Here is a 23,851-nt window from a genome sequence, read left to right as displayed (position 1 = left end):
GTTGCCAAGTCTAATTCAGAAAATATCTGGGGATTTTGGGGGTGGAGACTTTTTTAAAGTCGGCAGCCTGCACATCGGGACTCCTTTTTTGTAATATTCTTCATGAATTGTTTTTGTACTTGCACTTTATTACGTAGTAATTTGTCACTATAATGTGTGTTGTGTATATATATTTGTCACTATAATGTGTGTTGTGTAGTGACTTCTCTCATATTTGGGTCCACCCCACCCACAGCCAGTTGGCCAGTAGGGGGAAGCCCTGCCCCCACAGCCACCATATACCTGAAACCTAAAAACAGATCCCATTTTTAAATGTGTGTGTGTGCCTTCGGGCAGAGCCAGACTTTCCCATTCCCAAAATAAATGCATAAGAATACAGCAGTGCCGTTCTCCTGAATAGTCCTCATTTCCTCATCCCCCAAGAGCTGCAATTCTAGTAAATGAAAGTAACCAAAGTGCACAGAGTTTGCAAGCTGACATGTTTGATCTCACTGGGGCTTTACTCACAGGAACTGCTGTTCTTCAGGCTAACACTGACAAATAAAAAGAGGTGAAGTTTTCCTCCATCCCATAAACAGGTTCCTATACTCTCTCTCTCTCGGCTTGACTTCGCGAACGAAGATTTAAGAAAGGTGCAGTAGTCCACGTCTGTTGCAGGCTCGCTGGTGGCTGACAAGACCAATGCGGGACAGGCAGGTTCGGCCACAGTGGCTGCAGGGAAAAGTCTGATTTGGGATTGGTGCTGTAACAGTACGATTTTTCATCAATCTCCTTTTATCCTCAAGACCAGCTATGCGTGCGTTCTCAAAGGAAGAGACAGCCTGGTGGATGGTGTGCCTCCATGCTTTGCAATCTGAGGCTAGGACAGACCACTGGTGATGGTTAATGCAACAGGTACCAAGGGATTTCTTCAAGGAGTCCTTGTACCTCTTCTTTGGTGCCCCTCTATTTCGATGGCCGGTGGAAAGTTCGCCATACAGGGCAATTTTGGGAAGGCGGTGGTTTTCCATCCTGGAGATATGCCCTGCCCAGCGCAGCTGCGTCTTCAACAACAATGCCTCGATGCTTGTAACCTCCACCCGCTTGAGGACTTCAGTGTTGGTCACAAAGTCACTCCAGTGGATGTTGAGGATGGTGCGAAGGCAGCGCTGATGAAAGCACTCAAGGAGTCGCAGGTGATGACGGTATAAAACCCATGATTCGGAGCCGTAGATGAGGGTTGTCATCACAACCGCTTTGTAAACATTGATCTTTGTGCCTTTTTTCAGATGCTTGTTGCTCCACACTCTTTTATGCAGTCGGCCAAATGCACGGTTTGCCTTTGCCGGTCTATTGTCAATCTTCTTGTCGATCTTGGCATCTGAGGAGATGATGCACCCCAGGTAGCTGAACTGCTGGACTGTCTTCAAAACTGATTCACCCACAGTGATGCAAGGAGGGTGATAATCTACCTGGGATGCAGGCTGGTGGAGAACTTCTGTCTTCTTCAGACTAACTTCTAGGCCGAATAGCTTGGCAGCCTCTGCAAAGCAGGATGTCATATGCTGCAGAGCTGATACCGAGTGGGAGACAAGTGCAGCAGCATCAGCAAACAGTAGCTCTCGGATAAGTTTTTCCATTGTCTTAGAGTGGACCTTTAGTCGCCTCAGGTTGAACAGGCTGCCATCAGTGCGATAGCGGATGTAGACACCATCGTCGTCATCTAAATCTACTGCGGCTCTTTGAAGCATCATGCTAAAGAAGATCGTAAAGAGAGTTGGCGCAAGAACACAGCCTTGCTTTACACCTGTGCCTATTGGGAAGGGCTCCGAGAGGTCGTTGCAGTGTCTGACTTGGCCTCGCTGGTCTTCATGTAGCTGGATGACCATACTGAGGAACCTTGGGGGACATCCTAAACGTTCCAAGATTTGCCACAGGCCGTTCCTGCTAATGGTATCAAAAGCTTTGGTAAGGTCGACAAAAGTCACATACAGAGCCTTGTTTTGTTCCCTGCATTTCTCTTGGAGCTGCCTGAGAACAAATACCATGTCGGTGGTGCTCCTGTTAGCCCTGAAGCCACACTGGCTCTCTGGGAGGAGTTCTTCTGCAATGGTGGGCACCAGTCTGTTCAGGAGTATTCTAGCAAGGATTTTGCCTGCGATGGAGAGCAGGGTTATCCCCTGGTATTTGCAGCAGTCTGACTTTTCCCCTTTGTTCTTATGTAGAGTAATGATGATTGAATCACGAAAGTCCTGTGGTAGTTTGCCTTGTTCCCAGCAGGTGACAAGTAGTTTGTGAAGTGTGCTATGTAGTACTATGCCCCCATGTTTCCAGATCTCTGGTGGGATTCCATCAACTCCCGCTGCCTTGCCACTTTTCAGTTGCTTGATGGCTTTAACAGTATCTTCTAGGGTGGGGATCACATCCAACTCTGTTTTCACTGGTTGCAGTGGGGTGAGGTGGATTGCTGAATCTTGAACTACGCGATTGGCACTGAAAAGAACCTGAAAATACTCCAACCACCGGTTCAGTATGGATGCCTTGTCTGTGAGGAGCACTTGGCCGTCTGCACTATGCGGGGGACTCTGAGCCTGATATGATGGACCATATACTGCCTTCAGGGCTTCATAGAACCCTCTTAAATCACCAGTGTCTGCACATAGCTGCGTTCTCTCTGCAAGCTTGGTCCACCACTCGTTCTGAATGTCTCGAAGCTTGCGCTGAAGGTTGCTACATACAGCACGAAAGGTTGCTTTTTTCCCGGGACAGGAGGGCTGAGCAAGATGTGCTTGGTAGGCAGATCTCTTATTCGCCAGTAATTCTTGGATCTCTTGATTGTTCTCATCAAACCAGTCCTTGTTCTTCCTTGTGGAGAACCCGAGGACTTCTTCAGAGGTCAACAGGATGGTAGTTTTTAGGTCTTCCCAGAGTGAGGATCTGTGAGGCGACTGGGGTCCTCAATTCTTGTCGGGAGTTTTGCCTGGAAGGCAGCTTTAACTTTGGCTGACTGAAGGCTGCCAACCTGAAACTTCCTCCGGGGGATACCGCCTCTCCTGGGTGTAGATTTAAAGTGAAGACGGAGATTGCAGCGTACAAGACGATGATCCGTATGACATTCTGCACTGGGCATTACTCGAGTGTGTAAGACATCTCGAAGGTCTCTCTGGCGCACCAGAATGTAGTCAATAAGGTGCCAATGCTTGGACCATGGGTGCATCCAGGTTGTCTTCAGACTGTTCTTCTGCTGGAAGATAGTGTTGGTAATGGTGAGCTGATGCTCCGTGCAAAATTCTAGCAGGAGGCGCCCGTTATCATTGCAGTTGCCAATGCCGTGTTTGCCAAGTACTCCTTTTCAGGCTTCCGAGTCTTTACCTACTCTGGCATTGAAGTCGCCAAGGATGATCACCTTGTCCTCTGTAGGGGTCTTCCGTACGAGGTTACGTAGATCAGCATAGAACTTGTTCTTTTCTGCAAGATCTGCTTGAAGGGTTGGGGCATACACACTGAAGAGTGTTGCATGCTGCTTGTTTTGAAGTGGGAGGCGCATAGACATGATGTGATCTGAGTGACCTTTTGGCAGGTTTTCGAGTTTAGAGGCAATGGAGTTCCTGACCATGAAGCCAACGCCAGAAATGCGGCTCTCAGCCTTTGACTTACCCGACCAGTAGAGGGTATAGCCAGCACCGTGTTCTTGAAGACTACCTTCCTCAGGGAAACGGACCTCACTGAGAGCTGCTATGTTGATATTCAACCTGAGAAGTTCGTGGGCAACTAGAGCAGAGCGTCGTTCAGGGCGACCACTGTCTACTGTGTCAAGCATGGTTCTGATGTTCCAACACGCAAGCTTTAGTGTTTGCATACTTTGTGAGGCAGGTGCATGCCTTTTCTTTGTTATTTTTTGACCGCAAGTAAGGATGCCCGTTGACCGCGGCTAGCCAACTGGGGTGGGGGGGGGGAGACGAGCTTTGTTTAGGCCACCTTTTCTAGGCCCCTCTCCATACGGAGCAAGCAGTGCTGTCCCTAAATAAGCCTACTTGGTCGTTCAGGGTGCTGCCGAAAAATGCTTTCGTCTCCGGGTCAGCATCAAGCGACCAATACCCTGAACCGCCTACATGCAGTATCGGGACTGCGGCTTCCAGTGGCATCTTCCACCTGCCGTTTCGCCCCTTGCCCATCGCTGCAGGACTTGGTACGTTGTGGGTTGTGGATGTGGATACCCTTCAGGCCTGCACAGAGGAATTTTTAGGTGAAGCGCAGTGTGCGCAGTACTGGCTCCACCCTTTCACCTTGGGGTCATCTGCCATGGCCCAGTAAGCCGGGACGCCGGAAACAAGTCCTCCAGGTGGTAGATGTTACATTAACGAGCTCTGTCTGCCCGGGCTTGATGTTAGAGTTTTCCTTCTCTTGGCTGGCGAGGTTGGTGAGCCCAATCTGCCCATCCGGTTATACTGCCGGACATTTGGTCGCACCATGACATGGCAAACTCTGTGAAAACGGGGGGGGGGACCAGCGAGAAGGTGTTGCCACGGATGCAGTGATGTAGGAGAGGCCATTGCAGTGACCATCTGCCAGGCATAGCCAGACAGTGACCACGCAGTGTTCACTACACCGGGAAAGGATAGGCGATGTATTGCGCATGCACTTTCCCTGGGGGGGCAGTACACCCAAAGGGAGCCCACCCCCCCACCCCCCTTGGTTCCTATACAAAGACTCTGAAAACAATGCAAAACATGCAGAGATGCACACACACACCTACTGACTCTGGTTCCTCCACAAGGACATCTGAAAAGTACGCTGCTCTCTTTCACACACTCACGCACACTTACTTGCTCTGAAACCAAAGCAAAACAAACTGAGGGACTGTGCTCTCATGGCGTTCTGCTGCTGACCATTCCCCATGAAGTACTTTCTGCTTCCTGCTCAAATTTAAAGGCACACACACCCATTTAAAAATGGGACCTGTTTTCAGGTTTCTAAACCTGCCCGAGATCTAGAGGTATATGGTGGCTGTGGGGGCAGGGCTTCCCCCCACCGGCCAACTGGCCGTGGGTGGGGTGGAGCCAAATATGAGAGAAGTCACTACAGAACCAGCAATATACACAAGACACGTTATAGTGACAAATTACTACCCACTGGGACCTGGGGATTGAGAAGCCTACTTCCTGCCCTGAGCTACCAGGGCTTCTCTGTTTTGTTTTGTTTTTTTAAATATAAGAACAGTAAGTCTCTAGTTGCTTGTGTAGATTGTAGGTTACCAGGTCTGTGTTGGAAAATACCTGGAGACTTTGGTGGTGGATCCTGGAGGGGAGGGGCTTCAGCATGGTACAATGGCATAGAGTCCACCCTATAAAGCAGTAGAGGAGCTGATCTCTCTCAGCTGGAGATCAGTTGTAAAATTGGGAGATCTTCTGGCCTCACTTGGAGGCTTGGCAACAGAAGTGAGAATCACAGATAAATTGGCAAGGAGGAAAAAGGCACCACCTCCATGTAAATTGCCTACAAATAAGCTCTTAAAGTCATAAAATTTCACTTTAATTACTTGGAGGCTGGCAGCCTTATCTCTTTTTCTTATATCTCCACAAGGGAAGGGCTAGAGATTTTTTTTTAACGAAATCTGGGAATTCAGAGAAACTGTTACACTTATTAGTACAAGGGTATATTGATACAATATTTCAGTGCCAGTTTTTTAAATGAAAAGCCCCACCCCCAGTAGCAGGGGGGAGAAAATGACTGCTTGAAGAGGTAGGAAAAATGGCTGCCACAAGGGCAAGAAAATCCAACTTTTCCCACCCACTCAGCAGCCATCCAGACTTTATTATAATCTTTCCCAAAGCTTCAGAACAAAGCTGGTTCAAGAAAGATTGGAGAAAAGCCAGGGAAACCCCTAGGGGTGCATGAATGTACTAAAAGTCTGTGGGAGAATGGGGGTGGGGGTGGGGACACCAAAAGCGTCAAAGGGGTAGATAACCTAGTCTCTAAAGCATTAAACACTACAACCTGATGACTTTCTGGAATTCAGGTTTCAGCTGAATTAGACCATCATCTGATATGCTCAGTATTACAGCTGAATGTGCTTTTGATAACATTCAAGATTATAACTCTCATCTTGCTAAAACAATATAAGCATGTAGAAGAGATGCGAGAACTCAGGAATAGTCAACACAACTAATAGTATTTACTGCTGTTCTTGTGCCATCCCTAGAATAGTATATATTGAAAATATGGATACTGTGTGAGACACCCATGTTATTTTTAAACCATTTTTACCATTGACAAGATTCAGAAAGCTCTTGTCCTAATTAATAGTTCACGAGGGAAAACATTTTGATTTCTTTTGGCACCATGTTTATTCCACTCTGTAACTGCGTCTATCTATAGCAGTTTACTTGTGTGCTCCCTGACAGACCACTTAGTTCTACACTGCTTGAGATGGAGTTAGTGCAGTAATTACAGAATGTTTTGGTGACTATCTCCATTTGGGTAAATAATTGATGTGTTGCTGTCTCTGTGCATACACATAAAATTAACGACACTTTGCATTCAGCATTTTTAGGTGTACACCCTGGTATACTGTAAATTATGCTCTAAAATGCAAACACGTTCATATGGTTACACTTGGTGAAAAGCCATGATTAAGTGCAGTTTCCTATTGAATATATTTTGTAATGAATGAAATGGCTGTAAGCTTCAAGGGAGATTTTTAAAAGCACACATGGAGGTGAATCCTATTTGAAAGCAGTGAGCATAGAAAATTAGAATTAAGTGATCAGCTGCCTGTTCTTGGCCTTGAAAATATATTCCATCTTGTCTAACTTTTTTAAAAAATGCATCTACAGGATTACAAATAGGGGCAGCAGTGCAGAAAAGAGCATAGGTGGAGAGATCACTGTAAATCAGCAAGATGTAGCGAATGTCCAAGTGAAGTGAGCTGGAAAAACTGCTTTGGAGAAGTCTGGGGACCAGCTTAATATCAGTTGATCTCATGTTATTGTTTTCTAATTTAATCTTATCTTTTTTTTAAGGGAATGTGTAAGTTCTTGCCAAACCATAAAGTTTATTACTCCTATCAAATGTCAAAAAGTAATAAAATGGGAGACTTAAGGGGTTGGACTTTGTTCTATCCTTATGTTTTTACGATCAGTTGTTCTAACTACAATTCATGAATAGAATGAAAAGCTGAAAGTTCTTCACAGGTCACTTATCTGCTGCTTCCTTTAAAAACATTAATATAAAGGTGAGAGGGTGAATGGTAAACTAGTTAAAAGTAAAGTCTGGGTAAGCAGCTTAGTGTTGTCTAGCTATGGTCTCTGCAATACAATGTTTCATAAATTTTATCACTCCTTCTTTTGAAAGTCTGGTACTTTCCCTTATCTTTATTTGTTTCTGCTTTTCCATTTTTATTTTCTGTTCTTGCTCTGCCACTCTTGATGTTATTGCTATATCTGCTGTAATGCTACAGTAGGTGTGCATAAGAGAAGCTATGTTGGATCAGGTCAATCCAGACCAACACTCTGTGTCACACAATGGCCAAAATAAGTCCCATCAGGAGGTCCACCAGTGGGGCTAGAAGCCCTCCCTCTGTGCCCCCCCAAGCACCAAGAATACAGAGCATTATTGCCCCAGACAGAGAGTTCTAACAATACGCTGTGGCTAGCAGGGCTGGCTAGCCCACTAGGCAAACTAGGCAATTGCCTAGGGTGCCAGGAGGTTGGGGCGCTGAATTGGGCTATCCCCGCCCAAGGCAATTGCCTGTTTGTCACTGCCGCCTCCCTTCCCCTCCCCAGCACAGCACAGTGCAGCGCTGTGCTCTGCCATCCCCCCCTTCAGAGGAGAGACAAGGCTGGGCCCTACCAGCTTCAACAGGGCCCAGGCTTCTTCTAAGTTCTTTGAAGAGCACACTGGAGGAGGAGTTTCATCCCTCCCTCACTTCTGGAAACGAGGTGGGGAGAAGCCTGCTCTAGCGCCCTCTTCAAACAACTTAGAAGAAGCCTGGGCCCTGCTGAAGCTGGTAGGACCAACTCTGAGCCTCATCTTGGCACTACTTGCGAGTAGGTGAGAGGCGCCCTCTTCAAACAACTTAGAAGAAGCCTGGACCCTGTCGAAGCTGGCAGGGCTGACTCCAAGCCCCATCTGTGCTGGGGAGGGGAAGGGAAGAGAGGGGGCAGGTGTGTGGGGGGGAGCCTTGCCTCGTTGCCTCATCTTGGCGCTACTCATGAGTAGGTGGCAGGCGCTACTCGTGAGTAGGAGGCAGGTCGGCAACTCAGGCAGAGCTGTGCTGTGCCTAGGGAGCTAGAAGGGCTAGAGCTGGCCCTGGTGGCTAGTATCATAAAGGAAGTTATACACAAATCTGTCATTGCCTTAGTAAGCCTGATGCCTAGGTTAGAGGCGTGCACTTCAAAAAAATCATTTTAATATTGTTTTATTATTACATAAATAGCATTATTATCATTTCTCCAAAATTGCAGGAGTATTCGTTCAATTTCTGAAATCTATTTTGGATAGGTTTTTCCAGTGTAGGAATATCAGTTCAGTTCAGTTTGCTTTATTACGGTCCATGACCAAATCCACAGCACAATGCAGGCCAACAACCACATAAAAATTGTAAAAATCAAGATGGACCTAAATAGGTAAAATGTAAGATATTTAAAAAATAAATGTGAAAATAAAATATAGGACATTAGTATGAATAATGAGATATGACAAATAATACAGTAGTGGTCAAACATCTTCTAGCTTAATAAATATAGTACATATAATAAAAAGTTTTAAAATTATACAGCTCCAGAAAAAATATTAGCTAGAATACACTGGTTAAAATTACAATCTGTTACCTCGACATTAACTTGTAAGAACCATAAAATGCAATTTGATTGCATGGGAACAAAATTTGGCAACTTTATGCATGGTCTCTGTATTTATGTCAGTTTCAGTAGCATTTGTGATGGTATACAGAGTACTCAGGCATTTCAGAAAAGATAAAATACAAGCTTGGAAATATTCAAAAAACAGTCAGTTCAGGACCCCTTCTTTATATAATCCTCACGAATTCTCCTAGCTGCCACCATAAATTTGGCACAATTAATTGTGAATTGGGGATTAAAATCTGATAACAGCGTATTTCTGATTTTGAAATCAGAAAACCCGAGACATCCCTCCAACAAAGAATAAATGTACCTGGCTCGTATGCCAGGGTATAGGCCACACCCAAACAAAACATGGTCAATCGTTTCAACTTTATCTGCACCACAAGGACAAACCCGCTCAGCCATAGGCACCTTTCTAAAGTGGCCCTCAACAACTGCTGAAGGAAAGATATTACAACAGGCCATAGAAAAGGCTTTTGTGGGATGGTATTGTTAGAGTTGAGAGATAGGGGGCTGGAGCTAACACATATCTCCTTTGAGGGGGAGCTAGATAATCCGGGACCTTGGCAATATCGTTCTGTCTCTCAATGTCTTGTAGTCTCTGTTTGACTATGGCCCTGGCTTGATCCAGGGCCATTATCTGGAGAGATTCAGGTGAAAAGCCAAGCGTAGACAATTTCTGATGGATGGCTCTAACCCAAGAGGAACAATAACTATCCTTTAAAATCAATGATGTGATATTCGTGGGGCAATGGCTGAGATTAAGCCAAGTGGTGATTGAAAGTAGGCTTACCCTAGCCTCTATCCTTAGCAAGCCAGTTTCCAAGCATAGTACTGCATTGGAAACACAGGTTGGAAAGTGGAAAATGGCTCTCAAGAATTTGGACTGAATTTTCTCAAGGGGATCAAAACTTGATAAGGATGGACCCAACATAGTTCCATAAGTGAGTTGGGGTATTGTTTTGGCCAAGTAGAGTTTTAATGCAACTGGTATAGAATGCCCCCCTTTCGTGAGAAAAAACCTAATGGTGGCCTGGGTCGATTTGCGACCAGAATTGGCAGCATATTCGTGGTGAGCCTTCTTTGACCCTGAGGACTGAATCATGACCCCCAAATATTTGTAAATTGTTACCTGTTGTAGACTATGGCCATTTATATTCCATCTCCTTAGCCTGGGTTTTGGGCCAAAAGCCATTACTTTTGTTTTCTGATAATTAATCTCTAAGAGGTTATGATCACAATAAAGACCAAATTGAGCTAATACCCTTCTAAGGCCTACTGGTGTTCTAGACAGCAAGATTGTGTCATCTGCAAAGAGTAAGGCTACCAGTTGCCTATCTGCCAGGGAGGGGGGATGAGTATCGACTAGATGGAGGTTGCTGATCATATTATTAATAAAGATGGCAAAAAGGGAAGGGGCCAGCATGCAGCCTTGCTTAACTCCTTTTAAAGTTGGAATAGGGTCGGTAAGGAGACCTTGCTTATTGCACCTGACCCTAATAGACGTGTTGGTATATAATGCCTGGATCAGGAATAAAAGTCTCCTGTCAATTGAGGTGGCACTTAACTTCTCCCATATTTCCCTCTGGGAATGGAGTCAAAAGCAGATTTTAAGTCAATAAAGGCTGCATAAAGAGAAACCGTTCTGCTGGTTGCGTATTTTTCTATCAAATGTGATAGAATCAAATTATGTCCCAACGTGGATTGTCCTTCCCTAAACCCAGCCTACTCATCTACCAAATACCTTTCTTGAATCAGCCAGCATTGCAATTTCTCTAGAAGATGGCTAGCGTATAGTTTGCCCAGAATACTCAAGAGGCTGATTGGCCTATAATTGGCTGGATTATCATTCTGCCCGAATTTAAAAAAAGGAATGATGATAGCCTCTCTCCAGGCCTCAGGTAAATCCCCTGTCAAATCTATATATGTAAACAATGGGGCCAAAAGAGAGGACCACCAGTTTATATTATCTTTCAATAGATCTGGGGGAATAAAATCAGGGCCTGGAGCTTTGCCTCTCTTGAGTTTACTGATCAAAGATCTAACTTCTCCAGCCGTCACTGGAGGCCAAGGTGGCAGGTCTGAAAGGGCCTCATGAATCTGGGGAACTGCAGAATGGTGGGGATCAGAGTACAGCACTTGAAAAAATGATTCCCAATTCTTGGGGGTGACAAATGAGTCAATGGGGAGATGTCTCTGCAAGAGTGGCTCGAGATCAATTTCCAAAACCCTATCAAGATCTTCTCCTTGGATGACTGTATAATGCTATTCCACAGCACTTTCATGGCCTCATGCTTCTTTGTGGCAATCAGTTGTTTGTATAACTTCTTAGAGCATGAAAGATGGTATTGTGCACACAGAGAATCAAGGCCCTCCGAGTTCTTATACACATGATACGCTGATTTTAGATCTCTTCTTGCTTGCTTGCATTCTTTATCGAACCAGGGCTTGGAGACGTTTTTGAATCTACGATGTTGAACAGAAGCATCTTGAACCAGTAATGGTTTTATGAGTTGGAGGAGATGGTCGAAGGGGATCAGAGGGTTCAAGTCATAGGGAGTATCCATAATTAATTTTCTATTGGAGCAAGCATCCTCCTTCTCCAGGGCTCCCCTCACTGTTTGTGCCAACTGATCGGACCACTTGGCGCGGCATCTCAATTGTTGGACTGGAACCAAATGTGGGCCCATTGTAATACTATGAAAAGTCTCTGGAACTAAAGGAGCTAGAGTGAGTAATAGTGGAAGATGATAGCTTTCTTGTTCAGGTAGAACTTGTAGGTGAAGAACCTTCGAAAGTAATCTTGGGCTGGCTAGAAAATAGTCGATAGTACTGCATCTAGTGCTGGCTGGAAAGGTGATCTCCCCAGGATAATCACCTACTATGGAGCTATTCAATATGGAGAGGTCAAACCTTCTAGCCATACTTGCTAAACAAGCCCCTGCAAAAGTTACCCTGGGGTCTTTTGAAAGGTGTCGAAGGAGAGTGGGATGGCGACTCGCCTCATTGATGAAAGTAGGAAATCCAAACATTCCAATAAGGATCTCATCATGAGGGCCTAGTCGAGCATTAAAGTCCCCTCCCATTAGGATCATATCCGCTGGAGTATCATTCAGAAGATCCTAAATGAGATTCGAAATCATTCCAGATTGCAAGAATGTCTGATTGTCTTTGATGGGGAAGTAAATAGACGTTGATTAATAAAATAGTCTCTGTGTTAAAATGAAGGAGAACTGCCAATGTCCATGGGTTTACATTATTTAAATGTACACATTTACCTTTAATTGTTGAGGAGATTAGAATTCCCAATCCCCCTTTGAGCCTTCCAGTGCCTTCACCAGGGGTAGCCTTGTTAGTAAAACCATGGTAATCATCCAATAAAAGCTCCCCAGCTGTCCAGGTCTCATGAAGAAATAAAATGTCATACGTCTTAAAAAGTGAGGAATGATCTAGGCTTCTCAGGCGGGCCCAGCCAGCTATGTTCCAGGAGATTATTTTAAGATGGTTTGGCTTCTCTATTTTACGCTGAATTGGCTGTCATACGTTTGAAGCTTCTGCTAGGGAAACAGGGTCAGTGATTCCTTCAACTCCAGTAGGTTCATCTAAGATCGTATGCAAGACTGGGTTGTCTGGAGGGATAATCAGATTGGTGTTGTTGCCCCTTTTCTTAATTGTTATGATTGGTTCCAGTGGAATGCATCTCAATGGCGCTGGCACTAGAGAACCATCTATGGCGGGGGGGGGGGGGTCCATTAGGTTAATTTTTTCTGCCAGGGGCTGTCTTAAACTCTTCAGGGTGGATACCAAGAGCTCCATACGACCAAGTATACAAACTTGTTCTTGAGTTGGTAACGTCCTAAAGGAGGTGAGAAGCCTTGCCTCTATCTCATCCTCTGCACCTGAGGAATCCACAGTCTCCATGTGGATCTGACTCCTTGAATTTAACGTTTCTGGGATCTTAGGGACAGAGATATCAGTAGGGGGCTGCTGTCCTGACACCCCCAATGGCTGTTGTGAGTTGGAGGGAAAAGGCAGGTCTAAGATCATCAGCGGATCCCGAGGGTTGATAGGCGCCTTTTGGGAGGATTGGGCAAAATGATGGTATTGTCTTAGAGCGAAAATGCAAAAGGAAACGTTCAAACCTGATTGGGCTGCTTAGTCTCTCAATCCGAATAAGATCAATACCTTTATGGTGAAGCTTAAAAATATCAGCCAGATGACCTATTGCTCTGCTCCTCTGGCTCCAATCAATGTGTCTCCCTCTCCATGGGAACACATTAACAACTACAGCATAAAGATTAAGGACTAGTGTAAAGGAGGCTTTTACATTAGCCTTCTGGTCACCATTAGAACTGTCTGACTGGAATTGCACACTTGGACTCCCTTTAGTGATTGGTGAGCTGCTATCCTTGTTGATAGACATGGTGTTTTTCAGTTCTTGAAGCAGGGCCAACATCTTCTCTTGGGCTTGAAATATTTTGTTCAGGGATTCAGCAACTAGAACTGTTTGTTGGGCTAGCAGCTCCAGCCCCTCCCAAGGTCTGGTGGCTTGTCTGTCATTACGAGAAATGGAACCAGGCATCTCTTGCTCAGTCTCTGGGGTGATTTGATAGGTGAGGAATTCGCCTTCCTCAGCAACAGCCTCCAAGCACTCGAACCTGTTTCGCAATGGTATTGCAGGAAAAAAATGGTCCAATTTAGATTGTTTGACGGTTGAGAATATCAGGTATCAGGAGACTTGTCCTCTAGACCTCAGAAGCCAGGTCCACTTCCACTGTTTCACTGGGCAGTAGACCTGATATCCAAGTCCAGCAGTGCATGGGGCAGAGTTGTATGCTTGATTATCTGGCATATTAGATTAACTCCCTCTCCCGCCCATTCACCATGAAAGCCAGATAATATATACTTTTTCTTTCTTGGAAAACAATTTTGGCAGAGCAAGCTGTATGGGTAAATATAATAGTTTAAATAAATTATGGGTGAAATAAAATGTGTCACATTTTATATGTTCTTTGCTGTACATTGTACAATGTATATAGAGAGAACTTGGCGGGTTGCTATACCAGATGTTAATTGTGTCAATCCTGCTTACTTTCTGTCTCAGGAGCACATGTGAAGGATGCTAGCCTACATTGTCAGCTGCTTCAATATTGCCTGTAACATCCTAAAATTGCCTGTAACATCCTAAAATATTTTACAGAGAACACTGTCAGCTCCTACTTGAGCCAGCATCACACCTTTCTCTGAAACATATTAGGACATTTACTCTTTGTTGTATATGTGATTGTTGAATAATTGAGACTGGGGCTGAAGGAGCAATGAAAATGAAAGTACTGGGACACATCATGGAGTTGACTCATGAATTTCAAAGGACAACTGTTTTTATTTGTTACAAAACTAGCCAGGAACATCGAGTTCCAGTATTTTTCTGCCCCAAAGAAATACTGGTTGTAAAAAAAAGGGGTATGTGCTATAATTATATGCCCAAGACATCTCTTAGCTAAACAAGGTAGCTTTCTTAGAAGGTTTTTTTTATTTTCCTGTGCTGATTTAAGGTTATGCTTTCATTATAGTGTTTTTGAATATTTGTAAGTCCAAACTGTTTTTACATTTATATCAAGCTTTCAGTTAAGATGTTCAAAACAGTTTACAATATAATTCAAAGTACAAAACAGATTAAAATTCAGAACTTAATATAGAACTTAGATTACCTTTGATAGAAAATGGTATTTTAGTACCATTGCTGTTTTACAATAAGTGATACAGTGTTGTGTCCATCAGCATGATTCTCATGGTGTCAACGTTCCTGTATGTCAGTTTTGCAAATGTAACATTCATTTAATATACTTTATTTTTGCTGTTAATGTACATCTGATCTACAGCTTGTATTGTAAATAGGAAATAAATGTGAAATCAGCCTTTTCCAAATTAATGTTTTTATCTACAAGCAGTTTGTTAATTTATTTTAAAAATTCATTTTTCCCCTGAAGGTGTGAACGCCGTTTTGAAGGACATAGTACCCGTTGTCACCCTTGTGGAGTTGCTGTTTCTCCTTGTGGACAATTCATTGCCTGTGGCTCTGAAGATAAATGTGTATGTAATGTTTATTTCTGGCAGAACATATGCTATTGTAAATACTAAAGGTATAGTTTTCTATTCATTTTTGGAACCATGTTAAACAGAAAACTGAGGTCTAGCTCACAATCCTGTGACTTGCAGTAATGACAGACAGACATAACCTTTTTTGGCACAACAGAAAAGAAAAACAAGATCCAAAGGAATTTCAAAATGGGACATACAAACCACAGTAATTTTCAAGCCCAACAAGCATGGGAATACAAGGTTACATGCAAAACTTAGCTAAGAAAAGTGGGGCAAGGTATTTCTCTACCTGACTCCATTTTTAATTTCTTTCTCATTCACTGCTAGGGCCAGAAATTCTGCAACCTGCTCAGTAATTGAGGGACATTTGTCAGCCAACAAAAACTCTATCCTTTTGCTTGTCACAAAGTTGGGGGTTAAGAGGAGAGGTTTGATCAGGTGCCGTCGGTGCTGGGAAAGTAACTGGCAGTTTAGAAGAATGTGCCATATAGAGTCAGGTTCTCTACCACACCTGCAATGTCTCTGTTCATAAGGGATACCCTTATATCTACCAGAGACCACGGTTAACGCCGACAACTTGTTCTTGGCCATAAGAAGGGCTTGATCACAATGCATGCACCATTTCAAACTATAATGGAAAAGATCTCCCAAGTACCTAAAAGATTTAACTTGGTCAGTGCATCTGCCATTAATTTTCCAGGTATGCTGTTTTCATGATTTGGAGAACAGCAGGATTTTGGTCTTATCATAGTTGATGGATAAGGAGTTCTGGGTGCAGTATGAAATAAAAAATGACAAAGAACACATTAATCCCACTTTGATGAGGGATAAGACAGCAGCGTTGTCAGCATATAAGAGAATAGGGACCGGTTCAGAATATAGTTTAGGGGCATGTCCATCTAATTTAGCTAAATAAAGGGGGAGGTCTGCGAGAAACAATTGAACAAGAAGGGGGCCAGGACGCAGCCCTGTTTTACCCCCTTGGAAACTGGAATTTTTTGCATCAATGTGCCCTTGTTAGTGAATTTGACCTGGCAAGAATTAGAAAGATGGAGTTTGTGTATCAAAAACAAAAGGCATTGACTGATGCCTGATTTAAATAGTTTGTCCCACAAAAGCTGTCTATCAATTGAATTGAAAGCTTTGCAGAGATCTATAAATACCACATATGGCTTACCTCTGGAATCTTGAAGATATTTTTTGGCTAAAAAGTATAGTGTGATGCAATGATCCAGCGTGGAGTGGTTAGCTGTGAAACCTATTTGTTCCTTCCCTGGCAAACTATGGTCAACCATCCAAGCTTATAGCTTCTTTAATAAGTGTTTAGCATAGAGTTTCCCTATGATAGATAAAATGCTAATAGGTCTATAATTCTCAGTATTGTTGGAATCACCTTTTTAAAAGATTGGGGTTATTATAGAGTTTAGCCATGTTTCTGGAAGGGAACCAAATTTATCGATCAGAGTAAAAAGATGTACCAGTGAGGAGGACCAGTGCTCAGTGTTGCTTTTTAAGAGCTCAGCTGGTATGCCATCAGGGCCTGGGGCTTTGTGCGTTTTTAGGGAAGAAATTAACTCAGCTACTTCATCTTGTGTAACCAGCGGCCATTCAGGAATGTTAGAGAGTGTTGAGACATTAGTGGAGGCAGTCGTAGATACATTATTAAATAAGCAAGTATAGTAAGAAACCCATTTCTGTGGTGAAATTGGGCAAATGCTGGGGGCACCAGGATAGTTATTAAGACCTGAAACCAGGGACTAGAAATCTTTATTATTGTTGTTTTTGATGGCTTGGAAAAATTTAATCCAATGTCCTAAGGAGTGGGCATGTTTTTTCTGAGCAAAAAGTATTTGACATTTCCTCTTTATTGTGCAATAGTGCTGGAAGTTCCATGGAATGTTACCTTTGCACATCTGGTGGAAAAATTGACAAAATTTGCGTTTGGGAAGGAAGCAATCAGCATTGAATCAATTATTAGTTGGGAAGACTGTTTGCTTATGATCGAGGGGTTGAGCTAAATCATTGATTTTTTTTCTACGATACAGTTATAAACCGAGAGTGCTTCTGAAGCAGAATCAGCACAGGAAAGGTTGTAGTGTAATTGCAGTCCTACATCTCTAAGCATCCATCTTTGTAACTGAGTTGAGATGGATGGCGACCATCTTATCGTGTGTGGGGTGAATAGAGTGTTCAGTGCTAGGTTGCGGATGGCTGGTGGACCCAGGGCCTGTCCTTAGCAAAAGCAGTATAGGTAGATGGTCACTTTCTGTTCGGTTGCCTAACAAGAATTTAGTGATGTGGTCTTTAAGAACCAATGAGGCAATTGCGTAATCAACCATACTGCAGCCACCTGAAGAAATATAAGTGCATTGACCTATGGAGTCATGTTGGGGGATCCATTTAATATGTAAAGGTTAAACTGCACTCAAAGGTCAGCCAGATAGTGGCTGGTCTGACTCACAAAAGAATCTATGGAATAACAGGGAATTAAGAATGGAAGGGGTGTATGATCCTCTTTACCCCAATTCAGATGATAGCTTAACTGGGTGTTACAGGAGCCTATCCTAGTACTGAAATCACCTGCTAGGAGCAGGGCAGCCTCAGGAGCTTTTCCTGAGAGCCTATCTAAGTAAGCACTTAGTGACTTCCAAACAGACGTAGATTTAGATACAGAAACATGAGGGACAATGTAAACATTAATTAATAGGATTGGGGAGTCCTTGGTAGAAAGATAGAAAGCCTGAGCCAGAAGAGGGCAGGGATCTGAGTAATCTGTAAATTGGATAGCTGATTGACTAGGCAGCACAGGCCGACTTAATATCGGCTCTTAGTATTCATTTTCACAGCAGGTAGGGAGAAGGAAGAAAAAAAATTAAAATCTGGTAAAATCCAGATTTGGGGTTATTCGGGGTCAAGGTATTTGGGAGGGTTGAATATCCCCAAATACCAGATTCAGCTATTCCCGAATATACAGGAGATATTTGGCTACTCCTGAATATATGGCCCCATTACACCTTATGGGTAATTGAAGTCAATGGCAAAATAAAATGAATTGCACCTGGCAGGGAAGAGGTTTGAGGTACAGGCTCCAAATTTGCCATATAGCTGCAGGAGCTTCTCCTCAACAGAACCTGCAAGTTTCAAAAAGATTGGACCAGAGGGTCCAATTCTAGGGGCACCCAAAGAGGGTGTCCCTATCCCACCATTATTTCCAATGGGCCATTGAAGTCAATAGCAAAATAAGGTACAATGAATGGCAGCTGGGGGGCAGGGGGTTTGAGGGGGAGGCCCCAGATTCGCAGGGCTGCATCTCTCCCACAGAACCCCAAAGTTCCAACATGATTGGAACACAGGGCTCAGTTCTGGGGGAACCAAAAATGGGCCCTTTTCCACTATGGTGGTAAAAACTATCCCAGGCAAGCAGACGTATTCTCCTAGAGAATCTTTGTAGTGGAAAGTCAGCCGTGGTGAGAATGCTTGCGAGGAACATAACAGTGCTATGTGCCCAGTAGAACAAGGTCAGTGTTAAAGAATTCCCCGTAGGTGTTCTATAGGGCTATGCAAAATGCAGAAAGTCCATGCCCCATCATTGCTGCTTAGCACTTGTGCATTCAATGCACCAGTTCTGTGCTACAATCTCTGCAGAAAGCCTCCACCCCAATTTGTGAATCAGGGAGAGTCTCTAATTTGAACTAATGTCCTGTGTATCGTACTGTCACAATGGCACTTGTTCTGCTAGACCCATAGCACTGTTATGTTCCTTATAAGCAAGCACCCTCACCACAGTTGAATTGACTGCAGAGATTCTCTAGGAGAATCTGACTGCTGCCTCGGGTAGTTTTTTCCACCATAGGGAACAATGACTCTCTTGGGGTTCTGTGGGGGAGAAGCTCCTGCAACTGCCCTGCAAATCTGGGGTCTCTCCTTCAAACTCCTTCCCCCTCCCAGCTGCCATTCATTGTACTCTATTTTGTCATTGACTTCAATGGCCCATAGCAGGTATGTTCAACAGGTAGATTGCGAAGTTTTAAAGATTGCACAAAATAAGCCTGGATCAATAATTGACCTACATTTAACACAAATTACTCAATAAAAGTTAAAGAAAGTTATTAAGACAGTTAAAGAAGTTATAACAATAAACATTTAAGAAAAACTGTTCACAGTTCTTTCTGGATCTTCGTGTCTCTGTTTTGTTTTTACTTATTTTGTTTACCAGTAAATGACAGAAGGTGCATTGTAAATGGAGGGGGGTGGGGGTGGAACCCAACTTTTGTGAGTTAAAAACTAATTTAAAACTAATTTGAAACTTAATTTTCATGGTGGTAGATCACCAGCACTTTTGTCTGGAAAAAATAGATCACGACCTGTTCGAAGTTGGACATGCCTGGCCTATAGGGAATAATGGTGGGATAGAGGCACCCTATTTCAGTGCCCCTAGCATAGGACCCCTTGGTCCAATCTTTTTGAAACTTGGTGGTTCTGTTAGGGAGAGACTCCTGCAGCTACCCTGCAGATTTGGAGCCTCTACCTCAAATCCCTTCCCTCAGGCACAATTAATTATTCCTTATTTTGCAATTGATCTCAATGGCCCATAGGAGACAAATATCATTGAATACTGCTGGATGCTGATTTGGCGGTATTGGCCAGCCATATTTGGCTCCTGAATAACATTAGAGAATCTGATTCAGCTGTATTCAGGACCAAATACAGCTGAATCAGCTGTTATTTGGGGTTTTATTAGGTTCAGCTGAACTGAATGTACACCCCTAGTGGTCATACTTCCCTTCCTTTGCTATCTGGCAGGAGAGCCCACCAAGCTGCCATGGGGTTATTTTGGGGAGGCCCCACTGAAACTCTGGGGATGCTTGGTCTGCCCTTCTGTCCTTTTTTTGGTTTTAGACTTGAGGGGTAGCCTTGCCAGCTCTACATGTATTTCCATTTATCTGCAGAGTAGAATTAACCCTGATGAATGGATATATTCTGGATGCAGAATAATACACCACTATTGGTGGGTGTTTTGCAGCATGTATGTGTAAGCCTTAGCTAATGGGTTCCTCGGCTGAGTACCCTTATGCCCTCCCAGGTGCCATGGGGGTTCTTGGGAGGGGTTATCTTCAAAACTTTGGGGGTATCTGCCTTTCTGTCTGTCCTTTGAATACTAGCTGTGTGTTTCAGTCCTCGAAGGGGACTGTGATCATTGTGGGTACACTTTGGGTTTCGGGTTTCCAGTGGACTCTGTTGAGCCACCATGTCTACATATATCATTGCACACTTTGGGGACTGGGTGTCATTGGTGGACTCAGGGCTTTGAGCCACCATGTCTACATACGTCTCAGGACTTCAAGTCACCACATTTACATATGTCATTGCACACTGGTTTGGGTTTGGGTCTCTAGTGGATTCAGGGCTATGAAAACAGCTGTACCTCCCACTTGCTCCAATCATGGGGATCTGTTTGCAGGACACCTTTTTGAACTATTTCCTTACCCTCTCTATCCTCAGAACCTGTCTTTAGAGACTTGGGGGTTGTGTCTATTTCTTTACAGTAGAAGAATACACCCAGGGTGATGATGTGTGCTCTGGGCCTGTGTGTTTCACCCCTGGGTTTGGGCTGAGAGTGTTGTAGGGATGTTTCACTTCCTTGCGGTGTCTAGCTGGGGGATTCCCAAGTTGTCATAGGGCTATTTTGGGAGCCCCCAGTGAAACTCTGGAGATGCCTGGGGTGCCTTTCTGTCCTTCTATCTTTTTAGACTTGAGTGGTGACCCTGCCAACTTCATATGTATTTCCATTTATCCTAAGAGTAGAAAATTTGTCCCAATGGATAGGTGCACTCTGGTCCCAGTTGCAGAGTAGAATAATACAAGCCCCTTGGTAGGTGTGTTGTGCAGCACCTTCATGTGAAGCCTTAGCTAATGAGTTCCTCAACTGAGTACCCTTATACCCTCCCAGCTGCCATGGGGGTACTTGGGGGAGTCCCTGCCAAAACTCTGGAGGTGTCTATCTTTCCATCTGTCCTTGAAATACTGGCTGTGTGTTTCAGCCCAGGGGGAGGGACTATGATCACTGTGGCCATTCTTTGGGTTTGGGGTGTCAGACCTGGGGTGAGGGCTTCAAACCACCATGTTTACATACGTCTCAGGGCTTTGAGCCACTACATCTACATATGTCGTTGCATGTTTTGGTGTGTGGCTATCAGGGCTGGACTCAGAGATTTAAGCCACCACATCTACACACGTCTCAGGGCTTCAAGCCACCACATCTACATGCATCGTCGTACACTGGTTTGGGCCTAAGGTGGACTCATGGCTTCGAGCCACCATGTCTGCATAGGTTTCAGAGCTTCAAGCTACCACATCTACCTGCATCATTGCATGCTTCCAAGATTGGGTCTTGGGTGGTCTCAGCAGGGCTTCGAGCCACCATGTCTACATATGTCTCAGAGCTTCAAGCCACTTTGTATGCATGCATTATTGCATGCTGGTTTGGGTCTCAGGTGGTCTCAGGACATAGTGCACTGGTTCTGCTGGGCTGGCAAGAATGCTCCCCAACTTCAGTTTCTACAGCAGAGATTCTCAGGGACTCTAATTGTGTTCTTTTGATTGTGCTAGTCTTGCTTTTCTTTTTGCTGTTTTTCCTCCTCCATTGAAAACAATGGAGGATGGAGGCACCTTCTTTGGGGGGGCTGTAAGTCAGAACCCCATAAATACAGTCCTCAACAGGTAGAGGAGATTCAGCTGGAGATTAGGGATGTGCAAAAAAAAAAAAATTCGGATTTACACGGATTCGGAAGTACACGGGGGAAAAAAATTCGGATTCCCCATGCACTACTGAATACCGTATTCGGAATAGCCGCATATACGGTAGATGCACGGCTATTACCGAATATACGGCCCTATTATACCCTATGGGCCATTGAAATCAATGGCAAATAGGGTATATTTGAAGCCGCCTGGAGGGAGGGGGTTTGAGGGAGAGCCCCCAAATTTGCAGGGAACCTGCAGGGGACTCTCCCCTCCAGCCCCCCCAAGTCCCAAAAAGATTGGGCCAGGGGATCCAATTCCAGGGGCACCCGAAGAGGGTGCCCCTATTCCATCATTATACCCTATGCGCCATTGAAATCAATGGCAAATAGGGTATAATTGAAGCCGCCTGGAGGGGAGGGGGTTTGAGGGAGAGCCCCCAAATTCGCAGGGGACCTGCAGGGGACTCTCCCCTCCAACCCCCCCAAGTCCCAAAAAGATTGGGCCAGGGGATCCCATTCCAGGGGCACCCAAAGAGGGTGCCCCTATTCCATCATTACACCCTAAGGGCCATTGAAATCAATGGCAACATAGGGCATAATTAGAGGCTACTGGGGGGCAGGGGGTTTGAGGGAGAGCCCCCAAATTTGCAGAGGACCTGCAGGGGCCTCTCCCCTCCAACCCCCCCAAGTCCCAAAAAGATTGGGCCAGGGGGTCCCTGTCTTTGGGCTCCCCAAAAGGCCCATTGCCAACAATGATGGGGAAAGCCCAATTAGCCACTTCCTCCACTACAATTGCTGTGGGGAAAGTGGCTCTGGCCAGAGGGGGGTTTGAGGGAGAGGCCCCAAAACTGCAGGGCAGCTTCAGGGGACTCCCCAGCATGCAACCCCCCTGGTCCCAAAAGACAGCACCCATCTGTGGGCACCCCAAAAGGAACACTGCTCCCAATGGTGAGAAAAAACCAATTAGAGCCACTTCCTCACTGCAATTGTCGTGGGAAAAGTGGCTCTGGGGAGCAGGAGGTTTTGAGGAGAGCCCCCCAAACTGCTGTGCAGCTTCAGGGGACTGTCCCACACAAAACCCACAAGGCCAAAAAAAAATTGGACCAGGGGGTCCAATTCGTGGGGCACCCAAAGCCAAACCTAACTTCACACCAGAGAATCTCTATAGGCCCCAAATGCACTACATCCCTCTATCTAATCTATGAACCCTGCAGGCCTGGCACCAATAAAAACCCAGTTGCCAACATCGTGGCAGTACAAAACACAATCTGCTCAAGGTCTGCTCTGCAGACCTGGCTGCAGCAAACCCAGATGCCAGCTCTCCAGCCCTGCCCCAAACAACACGGGGAGAGCTGGCAAACCACAAAAAGCCTGCTGCCTCTGGGTCTCTCACCCAGGTGCCAGCTTCCCTGCCCCAAACAACACAATCTACAGGTGCCAGCTCTCCAGCCCTGCCCCAAACAACACGGGGAGAGCTGGCAAACCACAAAAAGCCTGCTGCCTCTGGGTCTCTCACCCAGGTGCCAGCTTCCCTGCCCCAAACAACACAATCTACAGGTGCCAGCTCTCCAGCCCTGCCCCAAACAACACGGGGAGAGCTGGCCAACCACAAAAAGCCTGCTGCCTCTGGGTCTCTCACCCAGGTGCCAGCTTCCCTGCCCCAAACAACACAATCTACAGGTGTCAGCTCTTCAGCCCTGCCCCAAACAACATGGGGAGAGCTGGCAAACCACAAAAAGCCTGCTGCCTCTGGGTCTCTCACCCAGGTGCCAGCTTCCCTGCCCCAAACAACACAACTCTAGTCTCTCAAACAAGAGAAGTGGTGGACCACCACACCTAGCTCAACATCATTCTGCAACACAAAGCAAGAAGCATTTTGACTTACCTTGCGTGATGGATGGTTGGCTGGTCCCGGCTCTTTCGCGTTACCCAGGGTGCACCACGAAGAGGCGAGCCAGAATTGCACCCCAAATGAGGAAGATCACTGGGAGGGCCTCAGATTATGTGAGAGGAAGGCAACCGTTCCTTCTCTCTCAGCTCAGCAGTAACACACCAGCATCACTGTCCCATTAGAGGGACCTCAGCATTGGTATGGCTGCTGGCTGCCTGTCATCATCACTGGCACCTCCCTCTTTCTTCCTCCTGCCCCTGAAAAAAAAACTG

General features: G+C 45.0%; 1 protein-coding gene across 1 annotated transcript in view; it reads left to right on the top strand.

The window, feature by feature from the left end:
- Positions 1–23,851, top strand: part of WDR27 (WD repeat domain 27) — a 159,794-nt gene that overhangs the window by 89,370 nt on the left and 46,573 nt on the right. Inside the window, exon 22 of the mRNA XM_060242619.1 lies at positions 14,834–14,936. Within this exon, the coding sequence (XP_060098602.1) occupies positions 14,834–14,936 (103 nt within the window). The remainder of the gene's footprint in view (positions 1–14,833; positions 14,937–23,851) is intronic.

Source organism: Heteronotia binoei, chromosome 1, assembly GCF_032191835.1.
Source record: "Heteronotia binoei isolate CCM8104 ecotype False Entrance Well chromosome 1, APGP_CSIRO_Hbin_v1, whole genome shotgun sequence".
In the NCBI taxonomy this organism is placed as follows: Eukaryota; Metazoa; Chordata; class Lepidosauria; order Squamata; family Gekkonidae; genus Heteronotia; species Heteronotia binoei.
The sequence above is the reverse complement of the archived record's forward strand: the minus strand, read 5'-3'. Positions and strand labels throughout refer to the sequence as shown.